The sequence below is a fragment of the Thalassophryne amazonica genome, chromosome 9 (assembly GCF_902500255.1).
Source record: "Thalassophryne amazonica chromosome 9, fThaAma1.1, whole genome shotgun sequence".
NCBI classification, from domain to species: domain Eukaryota; kingdom Metazoa; phylum Chordata; class Actinopteri; order Batrachoidiformes; family Batrachoididae; genus Thalassophryne; species Thalassophryne amazonica.
In genome coordinates, this window is record NC_047111.1 from 85,871,669 (window position 1) to 85,891,021 (window position 19,353).

General features: G+C 40.5%; 1 protein-coding gene across 1 annotated transcript in view; it reads right to left on the reverse strand.

Annotated features, from left to right (window-relative positions):
• The window catches only part of rnf167 (ring finger protein 167), a 32,381-nt gene extending 17,088 nt beyond the window's left edge, over positions 1-15,293 (reverse strand). The window contains 7 exon segments of the mRNA XM_034179094.1: positions 196-301; positions 640-730; positions 815-902; positions 978-1,115; positions 1,210-1,290; positions 1,408-1,538; positions 14,895-15,293. Coding sequence (XP_034034985.1) covers positions 196-301; positions 640-730; positions 815-902; positions 978-1,115; positions 1,210-1,290; positions 1,408-1,512 — 609 coding nt within the window. The 5' untranslated portion in view covers positions 1,513-1,538; positions 14,895-15,293.
• Between the last annotated feature and the right edge of the window lie 4,060 nt (positions 15,294-19,353).

Consider the following 19,353-nt stretch of genomic DNA (forward strand, 5'->3'; position numbering starts at 1 on the left):
TTCAAGAAAAAACTACTGTACTTTCATTATCAGCACTGACAAAACATTCAAAACTTGAATTTGCTATACATGATGAAAAATAAGAAATACTTCCAAGTAAAGTTCTTTGCAATTTATCTATAACTCATAAGACTCCACAAAAATCAGTAAGAATTCATCTTATTAGCGTAACTGAGCAAGTAACATAATACTCACCACAATGACAAACATCACCACAATGATCATGCCAACTACTCCAATAAAGGGAATAAGGTAGAGTGAGAGTGAAAATTCAGACTCTGGCTTGAGAATGACATAGGCCCTGCATGGCAATAGACAAATAAATTTAGATTTTCCCCCCCCCCACCAGCAACTTCAATATCACAGACTTTTTAGTGATGACCCTGGAACATCCCTGTTTTTATGACCCAGACATACAGTGCTTCTATATCAATAAAGTATTCAACAACTTCCAACTGTTTTATCCAAGAAGGGCTGTTTTGTGGTTAACTGCACAGATAAATGAAACATGGATCTATTATCAATACAGAGTTTAGATTGATATTGTCAAAGGTCTAAGATTTTAGAGGGTTTTTCTGTCACATTGTACACCACCTACAACACAATGTCTAGTTATGGAATATCAATTTTTCAACTTACCCTTCTTCTCTAATGATGTAGTTTCTGAGAATTCGGGAGGCATAGTAACTTGTGAACACTGATGGGATCTGAATCTCTTTTGAAAGTGTTTCTATAACAATAAAAGCACTTACCACCATAGCTTCCATTATCTTATGTTATGAATGATAAAAGGTATTTTGTGAAGAAGATTTACCATTGTTGTAGCTCATACGGAGCAAAATGTCTGAGTACATGTTGTGAACGATCGCAGCACTGTATCCAGCTTGTTGTGCGTGCAGCACCTGAAAGCCAGTTCCTGATATCAGAGCCACTTCCTTCACATGATGTCTTTAAGATTTCACATGCAGTTTACCGACCTTCACATCAAAGAAGCAATCATTGCGTTGGATGAGAACTATAAATTTGGTTGCGTTGGGATCAACAGATGGAGGCAATGCTGGAGGAGGGTCTATTGCTGTGCAGCCATTTGGTGGATTGGATGACACCAAACACCCTTTTAACAAAGGACAAAATATTAAAATAACCACCAAAACTCAAAATAAAGACTTTTTTTGTGAGCAAATCTCTCCTCCACATCCTCCCTCTCACCATTAGTCCATCAGTAGGAAGTGAGGATCCAAAAGAGGCAGGAAGGTCTTCAAACATCATAGTGGACATATTGCTGTTATGCTGTCAAAAACAATGACATAAACCACACCATCACAAATCGAAAGTGCATCTAAAGTGATAAAATTACTATGAGAATCCATAGATTCACAAAGAAGTGAAAGGTCAGAGAATACTTACGGCATAGATGTAGGCATGTGTGGGTGAAGAAATCATTATGTAGCATACAGCCAAAATAAGAGCACTCAGCCGGGTTCCCGTGCACTGTACACCAAAGGTCACCATTGTGGCTTATTGACAGTTGCAAACAACTGTTAAAATAAATAAAAAATGCCATCACCACAGGGACCTTGTTTAATTTTTTTTTGTACATAAACAGCCAACAACTTTCATAATTCATCAATCCTATAACAGGTACAAATGCTGAACATCTTCTGTTCTGTTTGAACATCTCTAACAAGGATTTACTGTTTGACCCTCCCCCCGTCCGTTTCACGTAAATTTAATACATTTGGGTTTTACGCTGATGTTTGGAGAAAACAAATACCAGCTGACCAATACCAATACAGATGGAATGTCATTGAGACTTCTTTTGACCACTTCCTGAAACTAGAGGGTGTCACCTCTGGTTTCAATCCGTGTTGTAGAATCTTTGCCTCACAGCTAATCCTAGAGAAGGTCGCGTTGGGGTGTTCTCTCTCCCTCTCTCCAAGAGTCAGACTGAATCACATTGCCACTAAACCCCCATAATACTATAATAAGGTCCCGTCAGCCCCCCCCTCCCCAAAATACACATTTTTTTTTACTTGGTCCACAAACAAAGCATGCTGCTGTGCAAATACATGGATAGGCTATTTTCCCCCAGAATGTAAGAAGCGTTTTCTTTTTGGGGGGTGGGGGGTGGACTTTCCAGACAAATATGTGACCATATTTTGAAAGCCAAGATTGTTGCGAACATTTTGGTATGCAATATTCTTTAAGAGGGGACCTTAAAAGGGGAATTACTAAGAGTGTGGGTAAAAAACATTCCCTCTGGACAAAAACAGGTCTCTACAAATTACCATTCACTCATTATGAGTTAAATAAAGGAATGCATACTCAAAAACCTCACGGAGAATGACTGAATCAGATTCATGTCACCACTTTGACCACTCAACAAAGACTCAGTTTTCAACTGTGCTAATTTACAGATGCAGTTTCAGGGATTGAAACTGCTTTTGCCTTGTCATGTTACCTCTGAAAATCTCACCTCTTTGCACACCCACAATATTGCACACTCTGGTAGACACACCCAGATTGCATACGCATGAAGGCAAATGTGCTAAACGGGAAATATACGCTGTTTTGTGCATTGTAAAGACACAATCATTAGTGGGCATAGTAAAGCAGCATGTATGATTTGTTGCGAGTGCTGATGCCCCCCCCCACACACAAACACGCTTGACATTTCCTCTGATAAATGTGTTGCAAAATATTTTGCAGTTGTTGGGTGGAGGGTGGGTGGTTAGGTGGGCCTGGTATCAGCTGAGATAGGCATGGAATAATGAGTGACAGTTTCATTTTGCTTTTGTCAATCAGGCTCCAAATAGGCTCCAAAAAGACTTGGATTTTTGGAGCCCGACTGACCAGAGCAAAATTAACGAAAGAGGAACAAAACCAAATCTAATGCTGATGTTGACGCTTTAAACGAAATGCGCCTGGAGCCACTGCTGGAACAATGTGTGTCTCCATCTCTGCATTCCAGGACTCGGTGCTGGGACGGAGCTCAGCTGCAAACAGAAGCGCATGATCCGACTCACTGTGGAGATCTGTGCGCACGTTGGTGGATCCACCCTAACCCTAACCTGCTCTGGTTCCTCATTCGGAACAAAAGAGGGATCATTTCCTTCATCACCAGAACCCTCACTGTCTGGTTGAGACTCTGACGACATGCTGCACGCGCCATCTTGCTCCAATTACAAAAAAACAAAAAAAACAAAACTGAAGCGCTTGTTCAACATTCAAAAGACGCCTCATTTTTAGAAAAAAAAAAAAAAAGACACACACACACACACCACACACACACACACACACACACACACACACACACACACACGCTAAATATGGCACCAAAATTATACACTGCAAACATGGAACAAATCACGGCGTCCAGCTGGGAACACAGCGGTGGGATCGTCACAACGGCGTGTGTGTGCAAGTGCGCGGATCAAAGTCATGCAATACGCAGAGATCAAGGATCACTTCCTGAAAATTTTTGAAATGCTGAAAGGGGCAGCAGGCTCTTCTGTCCTGTGGAGGCTGGAGGACAGCAAGTCCTCCAGAGCTCATGGACAGAATGCTGCAGCTCCGGCCGGACCTCATGTGCGCAGCACTGGCCAACACCACAATCACAGCAGGCCAGTGATCTTCCTGGCAGGACAGCACCACATGATGACTGGCAGCTCTCGCCACATCACACGCGGTGGCAGAAACCCCACACCACACACACAGCAGCAGCCCCAGCATGGAGGACCTGCAGCTCCTCCAAAACTGGACTGTGTGAAAACAATCAGCTGGTTGAACGAAGTCAACGAAAGGCTAACATTACAAAAACTAAGCAAACAATAAGAACCATCAAGAACGACAGCAAAACGAAATACGGATGAATTGAGGTTTTCGTTGCCCTTCGTTCAAATTTTTCAACAGTTTCCTGACGAAGTGACCGGAACGAAGTGACGAATCCTGACAAAAATGACCGGAAGTGCAGGAACGAAGCTGAGCGAAGGTTAAACGATGCCAACAAAAGTAAGCATTTCTTGTTTCGTTATGGCTTCGTTGCCCTTCGTTAAGTGCTGTGTGACTGGGCCATTAGTTGTGTAATTACGAATCTACTAATTTGTGAATATGTCAATCACTGAACATTATAAGGCACAACTTCAGTGGGTTTTGTTGATGTTTGTTTGACAAGCTCTCAAATACCTAGAGCGTGGCTTCAAATTCAGTTTTGTGTTTGAGAATATTTAATACAAGTGAAAAGCATAAATAAGTTCAGATTTTTGTTGCACAGGTTTTCACATCAAGTATACAAGCGCTTACATATTTACCTTCATAGATTGCAAGAAAGCTTTACAAGCAGCTTGACAGGCCTGTCTGTTTTTTGTTATGGTCATTTTTTGCATTTCCCAAAATAGGAGGTTCACTGCTTCTCACCTGTAACTAAAATTTCAGAGTGGAATACGTAGTAGTTTATATGGATAACCTACAACAATTTAGTGAGCTCACTCATTCACTGACTGACTCCATTTATTTCATGTTTGCCCTGCTGATCACAGAGGAAAATAAATATATTATTTGACTACCCCTTAACATTTAAATCTTAATATTTTAGGCGAACCATCACATTTAACAAAATAAATTTTGTTGATCAATTAATTTTTCAGTGACTATTGTCCCCACCTGATATCTGTAAAATTACATAAAGGGATATAACTGATAACATTTAACTGATGTTTAGAAGGATAAAGTACAACCCCAATTCCAATTAAGCGTGGGCCCATTGTGTAAAATGTAAATAAAAAGAGAATAAATGTAAATAAAAACAGAATACGTTTGCAAATCCTCTTCAACCTATATTCAATTTAATGTACCACAAAGACAAGATATTTAATGTTCAAACTGACCACTTTATTGTTTTTGTGCAAATATTTGCTCATTTTGAAATGAATGCCTGCAACACGTTTCAAAAAAGCTGGGACAGTGGTATGTTTACCACTGTGTTACATCACCTTTCCTTCTAACAACCTTCAATAGCGTTTGGGAACTGAGGACACTAATTGTGAGTGTCATGATTAGGGTGGGTATCGAGAACCGGTTCTTTTCAGGTATCGTTAAGAATTGTTTCGATCCACCGACAGCAATGGCCTTTTTGCTTAACGATTCCCTTATCGGTCCTTCAGAGCGGGCGTTGTTTTTGGGGGTGTTTGTCAGGAAAATGATCATGTCTCTATGTTGATTACAGAACCCCTGCAAGGTCTGTGATCAACCGTTTCTGCAGCATGGCTCTTCTTTAAAGCTTGAAGCAATGAAGCATTGATCCGACCCGCTGCTTTGTTGGTTCTTTGTTTTTTTCACTTTATCTAATTTTCCCCCGCTAACACCCTAAAGAGCATATGTCTGGGAGTAATAGTTGCCTTTTTTTATGTTAAACCGACCTGTTATGGTCTTCTGAAACAGTTGATAGATGTATTTTGTAACTTAAAAACAGGACCAATGCTAACACGTTAGCAGGTTTATAGTGTTTTCAATGTTAAAGTTAGCATTATGCTGTTCACATCTCAGCACGTTTGTGTGCATTTGTTTCTGTATAATAATTAATGGCTCAGCATTTGTCATTGTAAAAGAGTCAAATGTATTACAAATTGTAATTTTAAAATTTATTTTTGTTATATATTAATAATAATAGCAACAACAACTACAATAGTAGTAATAATAACTAATAATGCTACAATACAATTTTAGACAAAGAGACAAAAAGACCCGATTAAAAACAACAGAAAATATAAAACCAACTAACATGAAAATAAATAAATATAGAAATAAATAACTGTTTCCTGTGAAGACCTAGTGACTCTTACACCTCCACTTCATCCCCCGTCTTAGTTAAGTTTAATGACAGTTTGTTTCAGTCAAACCATATTTTCAATTTGTTAATTTCTTCAGCAATTTCCTCCAGAACTATCTGCCAAGCTAGAAAACTGGTCCATCCTAGTCAATCAATCAATCAATCAATTTTTTTTATATAGCGCCAAATCACAACAAACAGTTGCCCCAAGGCGCTTTATATTGTAAGGCAAGGCCATACAATAATTATGTAAAACCCCAACGGTCAAAACGACCCCCTGTGAGCAAGCACTTGGCTACAGTGGGAAGGAAAAACTCCCTTTTAACAGGAAGAAACCTCCAGCAGAACCAGGCTCAGGGAGGGGCAGTCTTCTGCTGGGACTGGTGGGGCTGAGGGAGAGAACCAGGAAAAAGACATGCTGTGGAGGGGAGCAGAGATCGATCACTAATGATTAAATGCAGAGTGGTGCATACAGAGCAAAAGAGAAAAGAAACAGTGCATCATGGAACCCCCCAGCAGTCTCCGTCTATAGCAGCATAACTAAGGATGGTTCAGGGTCACCTGATCCAGCCCTAACTATAAGCTTTAGCAAAAAGGAAGTTTTAAAGCCTAATCTTAAAAGTAGAGAGGTGTCTGTCTCCCTGATCTGAATTGGGAGCTGGTTCCACAGAGAGGAGCCTGAAAGCTGAAGGCTCTACCTCCCATTTCTACTCTTACAAACCCTAGGAACTACAAGTAAGCCTGCAGTCTGAGAGCGAAGCGCTCTATTGGGGGTGATATGGTACTACGAGGTCCCTAAGATAGATGGGACCTTGATTATTCAAACCTTATAAGTAGAAGAAGAATTTTAAATTCTATTCTAGAATTAACAGGAAGCCAATGAAGAGAGGCCAATATGGTGAGATATGCTCTCTCCTCTAGTCCCCGTCAGTACTCTAGCTGCAGCATTTTGAATTAACTGAAGGCTTTTTAGGGAACTTTTAGGACAACCTGATAATAATGAATTACAATAGTCCAGCCTAGAGGAAATAAATGCATGAATTAGGTTTTTCAGCATCACTCTGAGACAAGACCTTTCTGATTTTAGAGATATTGCGGTAAATGCAAAAAAGCAGTCCTACATAGTTGTTTAATATGCGCTTTGAATGACTATCCTGATCAAAAATGACTCCAAGATTTCTCACCAGTATTACTAGAGGTCAGTGTAATGCCATCCACAGTAAGGATCTGGTTAGACACCTATGTTTTCTAAGGTTTGTGGGGCCAAGTACAATAACTTCAGGTTTTATCTGAGTTTAAAAGCAGGAAATTAGAGGTCATCCATGTTTTATGTCCGTAAGACAATCCTGCAGTTTAGCTAATTGGTGTGTGTCCTCTGGCTTCATGGACAGATAAAGCTGGGTATCATCTGCGTAACAATGAAAATTCAAGCAATACCGTCTAATAATACTGCCTAAGGGAAGCATGTACAAAGTGAACAAAATTGGTCCTAGCACAGAACCTTGTGGAACTCCATAATTAACTTTAGTCTGTGAAGAAGATTCCCCATTTACATGAACAATTGTAATCTATTAGACAAATATGATTCAAACCACCGCAGCGCAGTGCCTTTAATACCTATGGCATGCTCTAATCTCTGTAATAAAATTTTATGGTCAACAGTATCAAAAGCAGCACTGAGGTCTCACAGAACAAGCACAGAGATGAGTCCACTGTCCGAGGCCATAAGAAGATCATTTGTAACCTCACTAATGCTGTTTCTGTACTATGATGAATTCTAAAACCTGACTGAAACTCTTCAAATAGACCATTCCTCTGCAGATGATCAGTTAGCTGTTTTACAACTACCCTTTCAAGAATTTTTGAGAGAAAAGGAAGTAAGAGCAGAATACTGCTGGAATGAATTTGAATAAGGAAAGTTGGGTTTTTTCCTCACCAAAATGGATGCTGCACTCACTGCAGTTTATTGTCTGGAATAGCCCCTGATTGCATTTCAGAGCTTCTAGAATTCAAACTTTTTCATGCAGGTGGAGTTAGGGGGCAATTTTGGATTTCAGCTCTTTTTTTGTTGTTTTTAATCACTTTCATCCCTGAATATGTCAATCGTGAGTCACTTTTGTGCGGATTAAAGCTCACTAACTGGGACTCCTGTCTTGCTGCGAGAAATGATAATCGTCCTCCCATTCTGTTCACACAGCTCCAAATGCTGCGCAGGCTTTCTATTCTGCAGAGTCAAGTTAAACAATAGAGTCCAGTTTGAATTAATAAATTCAAAAGCGAAACGCCATTTAAATCATATGATACCTCTTTCCAAATGTTGTAATACAAACAAACTGCAATCGATCAAAAGTCCCAAATAAGACGTACTGCGCTGACGTGCAGCAGCTGGCTGAACTCAGCTTAGAGGTATGGAGAAAACATTCATGCCAAAATGTCTGAAAGGAAATGCTTATGACAAATCTACAGATTTTGTTATTTTGATTTAAGTCCAGAGATCAAGGATCCGTGACCAATTTCAATTTAATTTACTTCAAGACTCAATAAAATGTTGTTGACATGAGAAAACCCTGAAAAGCCTACTTTAAGTACACAATTCACAAAATTCACAAGAGGTATCAATAAGGGAATCGATAAGGAATCTGATCGATAAGCAGAATCGATAATGGCATCAATATCAATAAAATCTTATCAATTACCCATCCCTAGTCATGCCTGGGTATAAAAGGAGCATCCCCAAGAGTCTCAGCCATTTACAAGCAAAGATGGGTGAGGATCATCACTTTGTGAACAAATGGGACTGCATTTGTTCCAGGGACTGCAGAATGAAAAATAGCCGCTAAGGCTAATTCTGGTGCATTTTACAGAATGTTAATTAATGTACATTGTCCCTGTCAAATAAACTAATAAATAAATAAATGCGTGAAAAAAATAGTCCAACAGTTTAAGAACAATGTTTCTCAATGTTCAATTGCAAGGAATTTAGGGATTCCATCATTTACAGTCTATAATATAATCAGAAGAGTCAGAGAATCTGGAGAACTTTCTACATGTAAGCGGCAAGGCCAAAAACCAACACTGAATGCCCGTGACCTTCGATCCCTCAGGTGGCACTGCGTTAAAACCTACATTGTTCAAGGATTCAAAGGAATTTTATTGTCATATGCACAGAAGAACATGTTCCCTGCACAATGAAATGTGTCTACTACATTTAACCCATCCTAATTGACAGTAGGAGCAGAAGTCGCCATTAGGCGCCCGGGGACCAGCTCCAGATGTACATCCCTGCCTTGGTCAACAGCAGGGCTGACCAAACCAAGACCGACCATAACAAATGACACACACATAACACCATAGGCCGGCCCGGGTACATAAACATATATTGAAAAGCAAAACACGAGGGAAAAGGAGAAAAAAAACCCTCATAGCCACAGCGTTACACAGCAGCAATGAGGAAAAAAATCCCATCAGCACAGAAAAAACAATAATCACACAGACAAAACAAGGACGCAGGACGACAATCAAGATTTGAAGGTCCAGTTTATCAGAACACTCCGGAGGCAGCCTATTTGGCGCCGTCAACGGCCTTGTCCGACAATCCTGGAGGGGGGAGGGGCTCAGCCCTGAGCAGTCCACTGTCCACAGTCAACGTCAGAGCTGGAGAAGCTGAGGGGGGGGGGATGACCAGGGAGCGAGGCTTAAGTGTTGATCTTCTTGAGGAGGTTTTTATCACAGCGACTTGAAGTGCAGCTGTGTTGGGGAGGCCAAATGAATAACCAGATTAGCAGACGCCTGAAAGATTCCACAGTTCTGAGAACAGAGTGGCTCTCAATGCATCTGAATGTAGAAATGTGGTCCTTCACAGACAGTCAAAGCGGGTTTCCAGAGCTGCAATCCTACCCGAGATGTTCTCCAGCATGCGGTTAACACCCGCCGACTGCGCAGCCACTGCCTTCCCAATCGAATCAATCATGTAGGGCAGCCTGGAAGGCCCAATCAAAGCTGCTTCCACTTCTCTGATTTTCCGGTAAACCAGCACCATGCCCGCTCCACACAGCAGAAAGCCGGTCACCACCAAGCCGGATATATACACATCTTCGACGTCCTCCACAGAAAGCATGTAAAGGCACATGACCTGCCATCTCCTCCACGAGTCCATCACGTAACCCATCATATGCGTCCCGGCAGGACAGGTCGGGTCCTCCGCCCCCGATGTCTGTAGAAAAAATATTGTCAATTGCGTTCAGAGACCACTTTAACAGATCCATTTTTGTCGTTTTCCAGAAGAGCAAAGCTGCAAGCCTCACAGACAACATGCACAGAATCAGGAAAGATAAGGAGGGGAGGGAGAAGAGAAAAGTGTGTCCGTCTCGGCCGAGTGCAAGCTGGCAAAAAATAATAAATAAATAAATAAAATAAAATAAAATATAATAATAATAATTATAATAAAAAAAATGTGTTAAAGATCTTACCACTTGGACTCAGGAACACTTCAGAAAACCACTGTCAGTTAACACAGTTTGTCGCTACATCTACAAGTGCAAGTTAAAACTCGACAACGGAGACCCCAGACCGAAGTGTACATTAAGCAAGAATGGGAAATAATTCCACCTACAAAGCTTCAACAATTAGTGTCTTCAGTTCCCCAAACGCTTATTGAGTGTTGTAGAAGGAAAGGATTTGCAAATCATTGTATTCTGTTTTTATTTACATTTTACCACAATGTCCAACTTCATTGGAAATGGGGTTGTATATATTCTTTTTTGCACTGCCTAGGTAACAGCATTTAGAAAAACACACCTAATCTATATTATAATAGCCAAGTGGCCTCTGTGTGCATGTGTATGCGTGTGTGTGTGTGTGTGTGGATGCCTAGGTATGACCGAGGGAGAGTGACATTTGACATTTGGCATGCTTATGTATTTTGGGTCAAGGATGAACGCTGCAAACAGAAAGTTTACAGGACAAATATTTCTGGAGAAATTAGCAATTTTAGCTAACCAATAAACAAGTGGTTGCTGTACTGCAATGCACCACGGGAGTTCGGGGTGTTGAAGTTTTTTAAATGTTGTCATTGTGGTTTTGTTAATTTAACAGTGCTGTTAGGATGGATGGATGGATTGTTAGGGTTACGATTTATTGTGTTTTTGTAGCTAAATTAGGTAGTCCATTTAGATGAGTCTCCTCTCTCTCACTATGAGTGACTTAAGTTTTCATTGTTGTACAGAGAGTGAAATGTGTGGCATTTTAATGTCTTCAGCCACTGCCTTTGTTTGTCAAATTAAAAGCACCTGCTGTACAGCGGCTGCGCGGGGTGCGTCTTCAATCACAGAGAAACTGTGGACAGCTGACATTTGCTCTTTGGTTATACTTATGTATTTTTGGGTCAAGGATGAACACTGTGAAAATGGAACATGGACCTCACGCCTACCCAGCAGGAGGCGGTAAAGATCACCTTTATATAAAAGTGTGATGTGTTGAGTGATTTTAAGTTCAATGTAAGTACATAATATACGAGGTCTATTAGATAGAAACCGACACTTTTATTTATTTTTTTAACTATATGGATTGGAATGACGTGCGATTACACCAATCATGCTTGCACCCTCGTGCGCAATGCGTGAGTTTTTTCACGCGTGTCGGTGACGTCATTTCCCTGTGGGCAGGCCTTGAGTGAGATGTGGTCCCGCCCTCTCGGCTGAATTCCTTTGTTTCACAGGCTGCTCAAGACGGCGCGCGTTGCTTTATCAAAATTTTTTCTGGACCTGTGAGGAATATCCGAGTGGACACTATTCGAGAAATTAAGCTGGTTTTCGGTGAAAGTTTAATGGCTGATGAGAGATTATAGGGTGTTTCTGTCGGTGTAAGGACTTCCCACGGAGCGGGACGTCGCGCAGCGCTTCCAGGCGCCGTCGTCGGCCTGTTTCGACCTGAAAACATCCTAATTTAAGGCTTTATTCACCCAAGATGTCATGAGAGAACAGAGAAGATTCCGAAGAGGCCGGCATGAGGACTTTATGCGGACATTCCACTGTTTAAGGACATTTTTTAATGAAAGACGTGCGCGCAAATTCGCTGAGTCGTTTCCGTGCTGACTCGGCGAATCTGTGTGCGCCCAATTCAGGCGGCTTTTGATGGCTTTCAACAAGTGAGTAACTGAGAAATTGTTTAACAACTTGGGCATGTTCCAACTTGCCCGTTAAGATTTCCAACGGAGGTGTTTTTCCTGTCGCGACCCCCCGCGGTCGGGTCCGGCCCGACATGCGACTCTGCCCACACGTTCTTTCATTACAAAATGTCAGTTAACAATGGAATATCCAAATAACCTCCTCATGCCGACTTCTTCTGAAAGTTCTCTGTTCTCTGACGACTTCCTGGGTCAACAGAGCCTGAAATGTGGAAGTTTTCAACTTGAAACGGCAAGACGCTGCCGCCTCGAAGCGCAGATCGCCGTCAGGCACCGTGGACCGTCCTTACGGCGACACTACCAGACCAAAATCTCTCATCAGCCGTTAAAATTTTTACCGAAAACCAGCTGAATTTATCGAATGGTGTCCACTCAGTTGTGCCTTACAGTTTTGAAAAAATTTTGATCAACAAAGCAGCAGTCTCTGAGCCATTCCTAAACAATGAAAAAATCGACGAGAGGGTGTGCGACTCCTCACTCAAAGACTGCCCACAGGCGAATGACATAACCGACAGGCGTGAAAAAACTCTCGCATGCCCACGAGGGTTCAAGCATGTCTGATGTAATCACACGTGATTCAAATCCATATGGTTTTTGAAAAAAATAATAAGGTCGGATACTTTTCTAATAGACCTCGTAACTGTAAATATGTTAAAAATACATGGATGACCCAAGAAAGTGTAAACACTTATTTCCATTGTGGTCCATTTAAGGATCAAATGACAAAATAGAAGTAGAAATAAAATAATAATAATAATTATAGTGTACATGATAGCAAGAACCTATTCCAATTTATAAATACATTAAGACAGTAAATTAACATTAAAAAATTACATAATTCTAAAATTCTAAAAATTGTTGATGTCTAATGCTGCATTTACACATAGGCAGGACGCGTTACGAATGTCATATTTCTGTCATTCATGGCACATTCCTGACATTCTTAACGTGACTTAAATCATCTGAATAGGGTTCTTAACAATGCGTGTCAGTGCCTGACATTCATTATATTCGTGGAGCATTTTTTTTGGCTGCCAAAAAAAATCTTCCACGAATGTTATGCACCACCCTCAATTTGTGGAGTTCGCAACTGAGTGTGCTGATATGTGGTGATTCTTAATAGTGACAGCATTCATAGCAGTTCCTGTGATGGTTCTTGGAGCCCAAACTGTCACGCGTCTTTAAGTATTGTCACGAAAACTGTCAAGTTTTGACATGAATTGTAACACGGTGGCACATTTCACTGCGTGCCACTACGAATCACTTCTCTCACGTGCACCCTGCTGCACTTCATTTGGTTTCATTGCTGCAGTATGCCAAAGGAGGACAGTAATACCAAGTCAGCTAAGTCTCTTTCCAATGCTCCTCAGTGCGCTCCTGCAGGTGTTCCACTTGCTGTTGTGCCTGATGTTTGGGAGAATGAGTCTGAGCCACAGGAGAACCGCGTGCAGCCAGACATCTGGCTCTCTCAGTCTCCTCCTCCTCCTCCTTTCTGCGTAACTCTATGGCACAGAGCCCAACTAAGCATGCAATCACAAAGTTCTTCTTCTGCTGTGGATTCACCTGGATGTTGAGGAGCAATCTGGAACGATGTGAATGATTCAGCATCTGACAGTAGGATGAATATGGGGAGGTGTGTGGAGATAAGTCACCTGATTCACAACATTCCTGACAGAGTCGTGACAGAATGTAACGATGCGCTGTGACACGCAATAGCGCACAACAGTGCGGAACATATTACAGACCGTGCGTAACGGTTTGTGATAATTTGCCAGCGATACATGCCATTAATCGTAATGCATGGTAACCAGTTGCAACAGTTCCTGAGGACTCCTGACGCCTCTGTCCCGAATCATCACATTCGTGATCAGCGGCCAAGAATGTACACTTCATGGCATTCGTGACTTGTCAACATTATGTGTAAATGCATCATTAGATTCTAAAAACATTCTGGACTCACACACCATTCCAACTCATTATACAACTTTTTCTTAATTTATTACCACAAAAATGTCAGCAACCTATTTTAGTAACACTGCTGGTATATATTCAAATGTTGCATACAAAAACATATGTTAGACTCTCATCTGGTGAACAAGGACTGTGTACGGACTCTTCATGACAATGAAGACTCCGGACACAGTCTGGAGTCTTCTCTGTAATAACCTGTAAAGCTGTAATAATAACCTACTAATACATACTTACGGTTACCATAACAATACTCATGGCCCATATAAAAGTGTTAAAAGGTAAAAATTAATATAAGAGGTCAAAATTTTATAGGTTGCAAGTCTGTTTTCCATACTACAAAAGCTAACTGCAGATCACAATTGACCGGTGGGCAGGACACACGTAGGTAGCGCAAGCAGGATTCACACCAAGGTCTACAGATTGGCAGACAAACTCCAACTAAGACAACTAAGGTACTGTAAGCCCATGAAGTTCACTGTATCAGATACACATTCACAAAACCTGAGGTTCACATGTGACACGTGAAAATGTCAAAGTGTTTGATGAATTCATCCGCACGTTCTATAGAAAGCTGGTTAAACTAGCCTTTGTTCACATAAAATCAGTGTTTTTAAAATCAGGTTCCTTTAACACGTTGTGCTTGACATAACCCAGTACGCACATTTTTCTTATCGATTTGGTGTCTCCCCCATTAACATTTGAAATATCAAGTGTGGTTTTACTGACGTATCAATTTAAAAATATATATATACAGAAACACCAGCATGCTGAAGACCTTTTCACAATGTGTCTCCAAAACTTTCTGCTACCATTAACACTGACTGTCGAAATGTAAATATTGCTGATTATGTGGAAAATTAATCAAATTAAGTTAAGAACCATAACAACTGGATGTTAGGGTGTGTAGCTTACCTTGGTATCCTACGAACATCGACACCATCAAAACTTGAATTTACCCTTATCGCAGTTGTGTTACATGTCGACGTGAACAAAAGTTAGCTATCAACTTTTATTAAACCAGTATAACGACTTTCACAAATATTCCCCGATTACGCAGCAAACAAAAACAGGAAGGATTAGGTATTCCAACGTTTGGCTAGCAACTCCTGACATTAACTAACAGCATTAAAAGTATTGCACCGTCAAATACTACTTGATTTATCTTGAAAACGCCCCAAGTACAGCTTTGTTTTCAAGAAATTTAAGACAAATATTTGTTCTTTTTGACGATAACGTACGGTCGACTTCACTAACTTAAGTTAGCTTGTTTGTCAGGCTAAAGCTTCTTGGTATTTGGAAAATCAACCATCATTTTAAACTACAGCGCCCTATCGAGCTGGAGGAGTTAAAAATTTCTTCTTCTTCTTCTTCTTCTTCTTCTTCTTCTCTTCTTCTTCTTCTTGTTTAATGGCGGTTGGCAATCAGCTTATACGGAGCACTATCGCCACCAACTAGACTGGAGTTTAGGTCAGGAGGCTATCAATCAATCAATCAATTTTATTTATATAGCGCCAAATCACAACAAACAGTTGCCCCAAGGCGCTTTATATTGTAAGGCAAGGCCATACATAATTACGGTAAAACCCCAACGGTCAAAACGACCCCCCTGTGAGCAAGCACTTGGCGACAGTGGGAAGGAAAAACTCCCTTTTAACAGGAAGAAACCTCCAGCAGAACCAGGCTCAGGGAGGGGCAGTCTTCTGCTGGGACTGGTTGGGGCTGAGTGAGAGAACCAGGAAAAAGACATGCTGTGGAGGGGAGCAGAGATCAATCACTAATGATTAAATGCAGAGTGGTGCATACAGAGCAAAAAAGAAAGAAAGAAAGAAACACTATTGCATCATGGGAACCCCCCAGCAATCTAAGTCTATAGCAGCATAACTAAGGGATGGTTCAGGGTCACCTGATCCAGCCCTAACTATAAGCTTTAGCAAAAAGGAAAGTTTTAAGCCTAATCTTAAAAGTAGAGAGGGTGTCTGTCTCCCTGATCTGAATTGGGAGCTGGTTCCACAGGAGAGGAGCCTGAAAGCTGAAGGCTCTGCCTCCCATTCTACTCTTACAAACCCTAGGAACTACAAGTAAGCCTGCAGTCTGAGAGCGAAGCGCTCTATTGGGGTGATATGGTACTATGAGGTCCCTAAGATAAGATGGGACCTGATTATTCAAACCTTATAAGTAAGAAGAAGAATTTTAAATTCTATTCTAGAATTAACAGGAAGCCAATGAAGAGAGGCCAATATGGGTGAGATATGCTCTCTCTTCTAGTCCCCGTTAGTACTCTAGCTGCAGCATTTTGAATTAACTGAAGGCTTTTCAGGGAACTTTTAGGACAACCTGATAATAATGAATTACAATAGTCCAGCCTAGAGGAAATAAATGCATGAATTAGTTTTTCAGCATCACTCTGAGACAAGACCTTTCTAATTTTAGAGATATTGTGTAAATGCAAAAAAGCAGTCCTACATATTTGTTTAATATGCGCTTTGAATGACATATCCTGATCAAAAATGACTCCAAGATTTCTCACAGTATTACTAGAGGTCAGGGTAATGCCATCCAGAGTAAGGATCTGGTTAGACACCATGTTTCTAAGATTTGTGGGGCCAAGTACAATAACTTCAGTTTTATCTGAGTTTAAAAGCAGGAAATTAGAGGTCATCCATGTCTTTATGTCTGTAAGACAATCCTGCAGTTTAGCTAATTGGTGTGTGTCCTCTGGCTTCATGGATAGATAAAGCTGGGTATCATCTGCGTAACAATGAAAATTAAGCAATGCCGTCTAATAATACTGCCTAAGGGAAGCATGTATAAAGTGAATAAATTGGTCCTAGCACAGAACCTTGTGGAACTCCATAATTACCTTAGTCTGTTAAGAAGATTCCCATTTACATGAACAAATTGTAATCTATTAGATAAATATGATTCAAACCACCACAGCGCAGTGCCTTAATACCTATGGCATGCTCTAATCTCTGTAATAAAATTTTATGGTCAACAGTATCAAAAGCAGCACTGAGGTCTAACAGAACAAGCACAGAGATGAGTCCACTGTCTGAGGCCATAAGAAGATCATTTGTAACCTTCACTAATGCTGTTTCTGTACTATGATGAATTCTAAAACCTGACTGAAACTCTTCAAATAGACCATTCCTCTGCAGATGATCAGTTAGCTGTTTTACAACTACCCTTTCAAGAATTTTTGAGAGAAAACGAAGGTTGGAGATTGGCCTATAATTAGCTAAGATAGCTGGGTCAAGTGATGGCTTTTTAAGTAATGGTTTAATTACTGCCACCTTAAAAGCCTGTGGTACATAGCCAACTAATAAAGATAGATTGATCATATTTAAGATCAAAGCATTAAATAATGGTAGGGCTTCCTTGAGCAGCCTGGTAGGAATGGGGTCTAATAGACATGTTGATGGTTTGGATGAAGTAACTAATGAAAATAACTCAGACAGAACAATCTGAGAGAAAGAGTCTATCCAAATACCGGCATCACTGAAGCAGCCAAAGATAACGATACATCTTTGGGATGGTTATGAGTAATTTTTTTCTCTAATAGTTAAAATTTTATTAGCAAAGAAAGTCATGAAGTCATTACTAGTTAAAGTTAAAGGAATACTCGGCTCAATAGAGCTCTGACTCTTTGTCAGCCTGGCTACAGTGCTGAAAGAAACCTGGGGTTGTTCTTATTTTCTTCAATTAGTGATGAGTATTAAGATGTCCTAGCTTACGGAGGGCTTTTTTATAGAGCAACAGAGTCTTTTTCCAGGCTAAGTGAAGATCTTCTAAATTAGTGAGATGCCATTTCCTCTCCAACTTACGGGTTATCTGCTTTAAGCTGCGAGTTTGTGAGTTATACCACGGAGTCAGGCACTTCTGATTTAAAGCTCTCTTTTCAGAGGAGCTACAGCATCCAAGTTGTCTTCAATGAGGATGTAAAACTATTGACGAGATACTCTATCTCACTTACAGAGTTTAGGTAGCTACTCTGCACTGTGTTGGTATATGGCATTAGAGAACATAAAGAAGGAATCCTATCCTTAAACCTAGTTACAGCGCTTTCTGAAAGACTTCTAGTGTAATGAAACTTATTCCCCCCTGCTGGGTAGTCCATCAGAGTAAATGTAAATGTTATTAAGAAATGATCAGACAGAAGGGAGTTTTCAGGGAATACTGTTAAGTCTTCAATTTCCATACCATAAGTCAGAACAAGATCTAAGATATGATTAAAGTGGTGGGTAGACTCATTTACATTTGAGCAAAACAAATTGAGTCTAATAATAGATTAAATGCAGTGTTGAGGCTGTCATTCTCAGCATCTGTGTGGATGTTAAAATCACCCACTATAATTATCTTATCTGAGCTAAGCACTAAGTCAGACAAAAGGTCTGAAAATTCACAGAGAAACTCACAGTAACGACCAGGAGGACGATAGATAACAACAAATAAAACTGGTTTTTGGGACTTCCAATTTGGATGGACAAGACTAAGAGTCAAGCTTTCAAATGAATTAAAGCACTGTCTGGGTTTTTGATTAATTATAAGATGAAGATTGCTGCTAATCCTCCGCCTCGGCCCGTGCTACGAGCGTTCTGACAGTTAGTGTGACTCGGGGGTGTTGACTCATTTAACTAACATATTCATCCTGCTGTAACCAGGTTTCTGTAAGGCAGAATAAATCATATGTTGATCAATTATTATATCATTTACTAACAGGGACTTAGAAGAGAGAGACCTAATGTTTAATAGACCACATTTAACTGTTTTAGTCTGTGGTGCAGTTGAAGGTGCTATATTATTTTTTCTTTTTGAATTTTTATGCTTAAATAGATTTTTGCTGGTTATTGGTGGTCTGGGAGCAGGCACCGTCTCTACGGGGATGGGGTAATGAGGGGATGGCAGGGGGAGAGAAGCTGCAGAGAGGTGTATAAGACTACACTCTGCTTCCTGGTCCCAACCCTGGATAGTCACGGAGGCTAACATCCAGAAGCGATGTCAAACACCCATAAGATATAAGATACCACCGTAGAGAAGCTAAATAGACTGCATTTACGTAGCGCTTTTCTATCTGAAGCAGAAGATGGAATCATGAATGGTGTTCATTTACACCTGGCAAAAATACTCCCTCCACTACTAAACCCTGACACCCCAAAGACTATTGCACATTTTGCCGCATACACTTTCTACAGTATGCGTGTTCATCTGCGTAAAATGCAGAAAAAATATTGCCTGAAGTTTCAAATCCCTCCCACAGTCCACAGTACAATATTTTACAGGTTCAACATTGAAAAAACTATGATTGTGTAAATATATGATGAAAATACATATTTCTGAATGTTGTTTTTAAAACAAAAGGCTTCTATCTTGA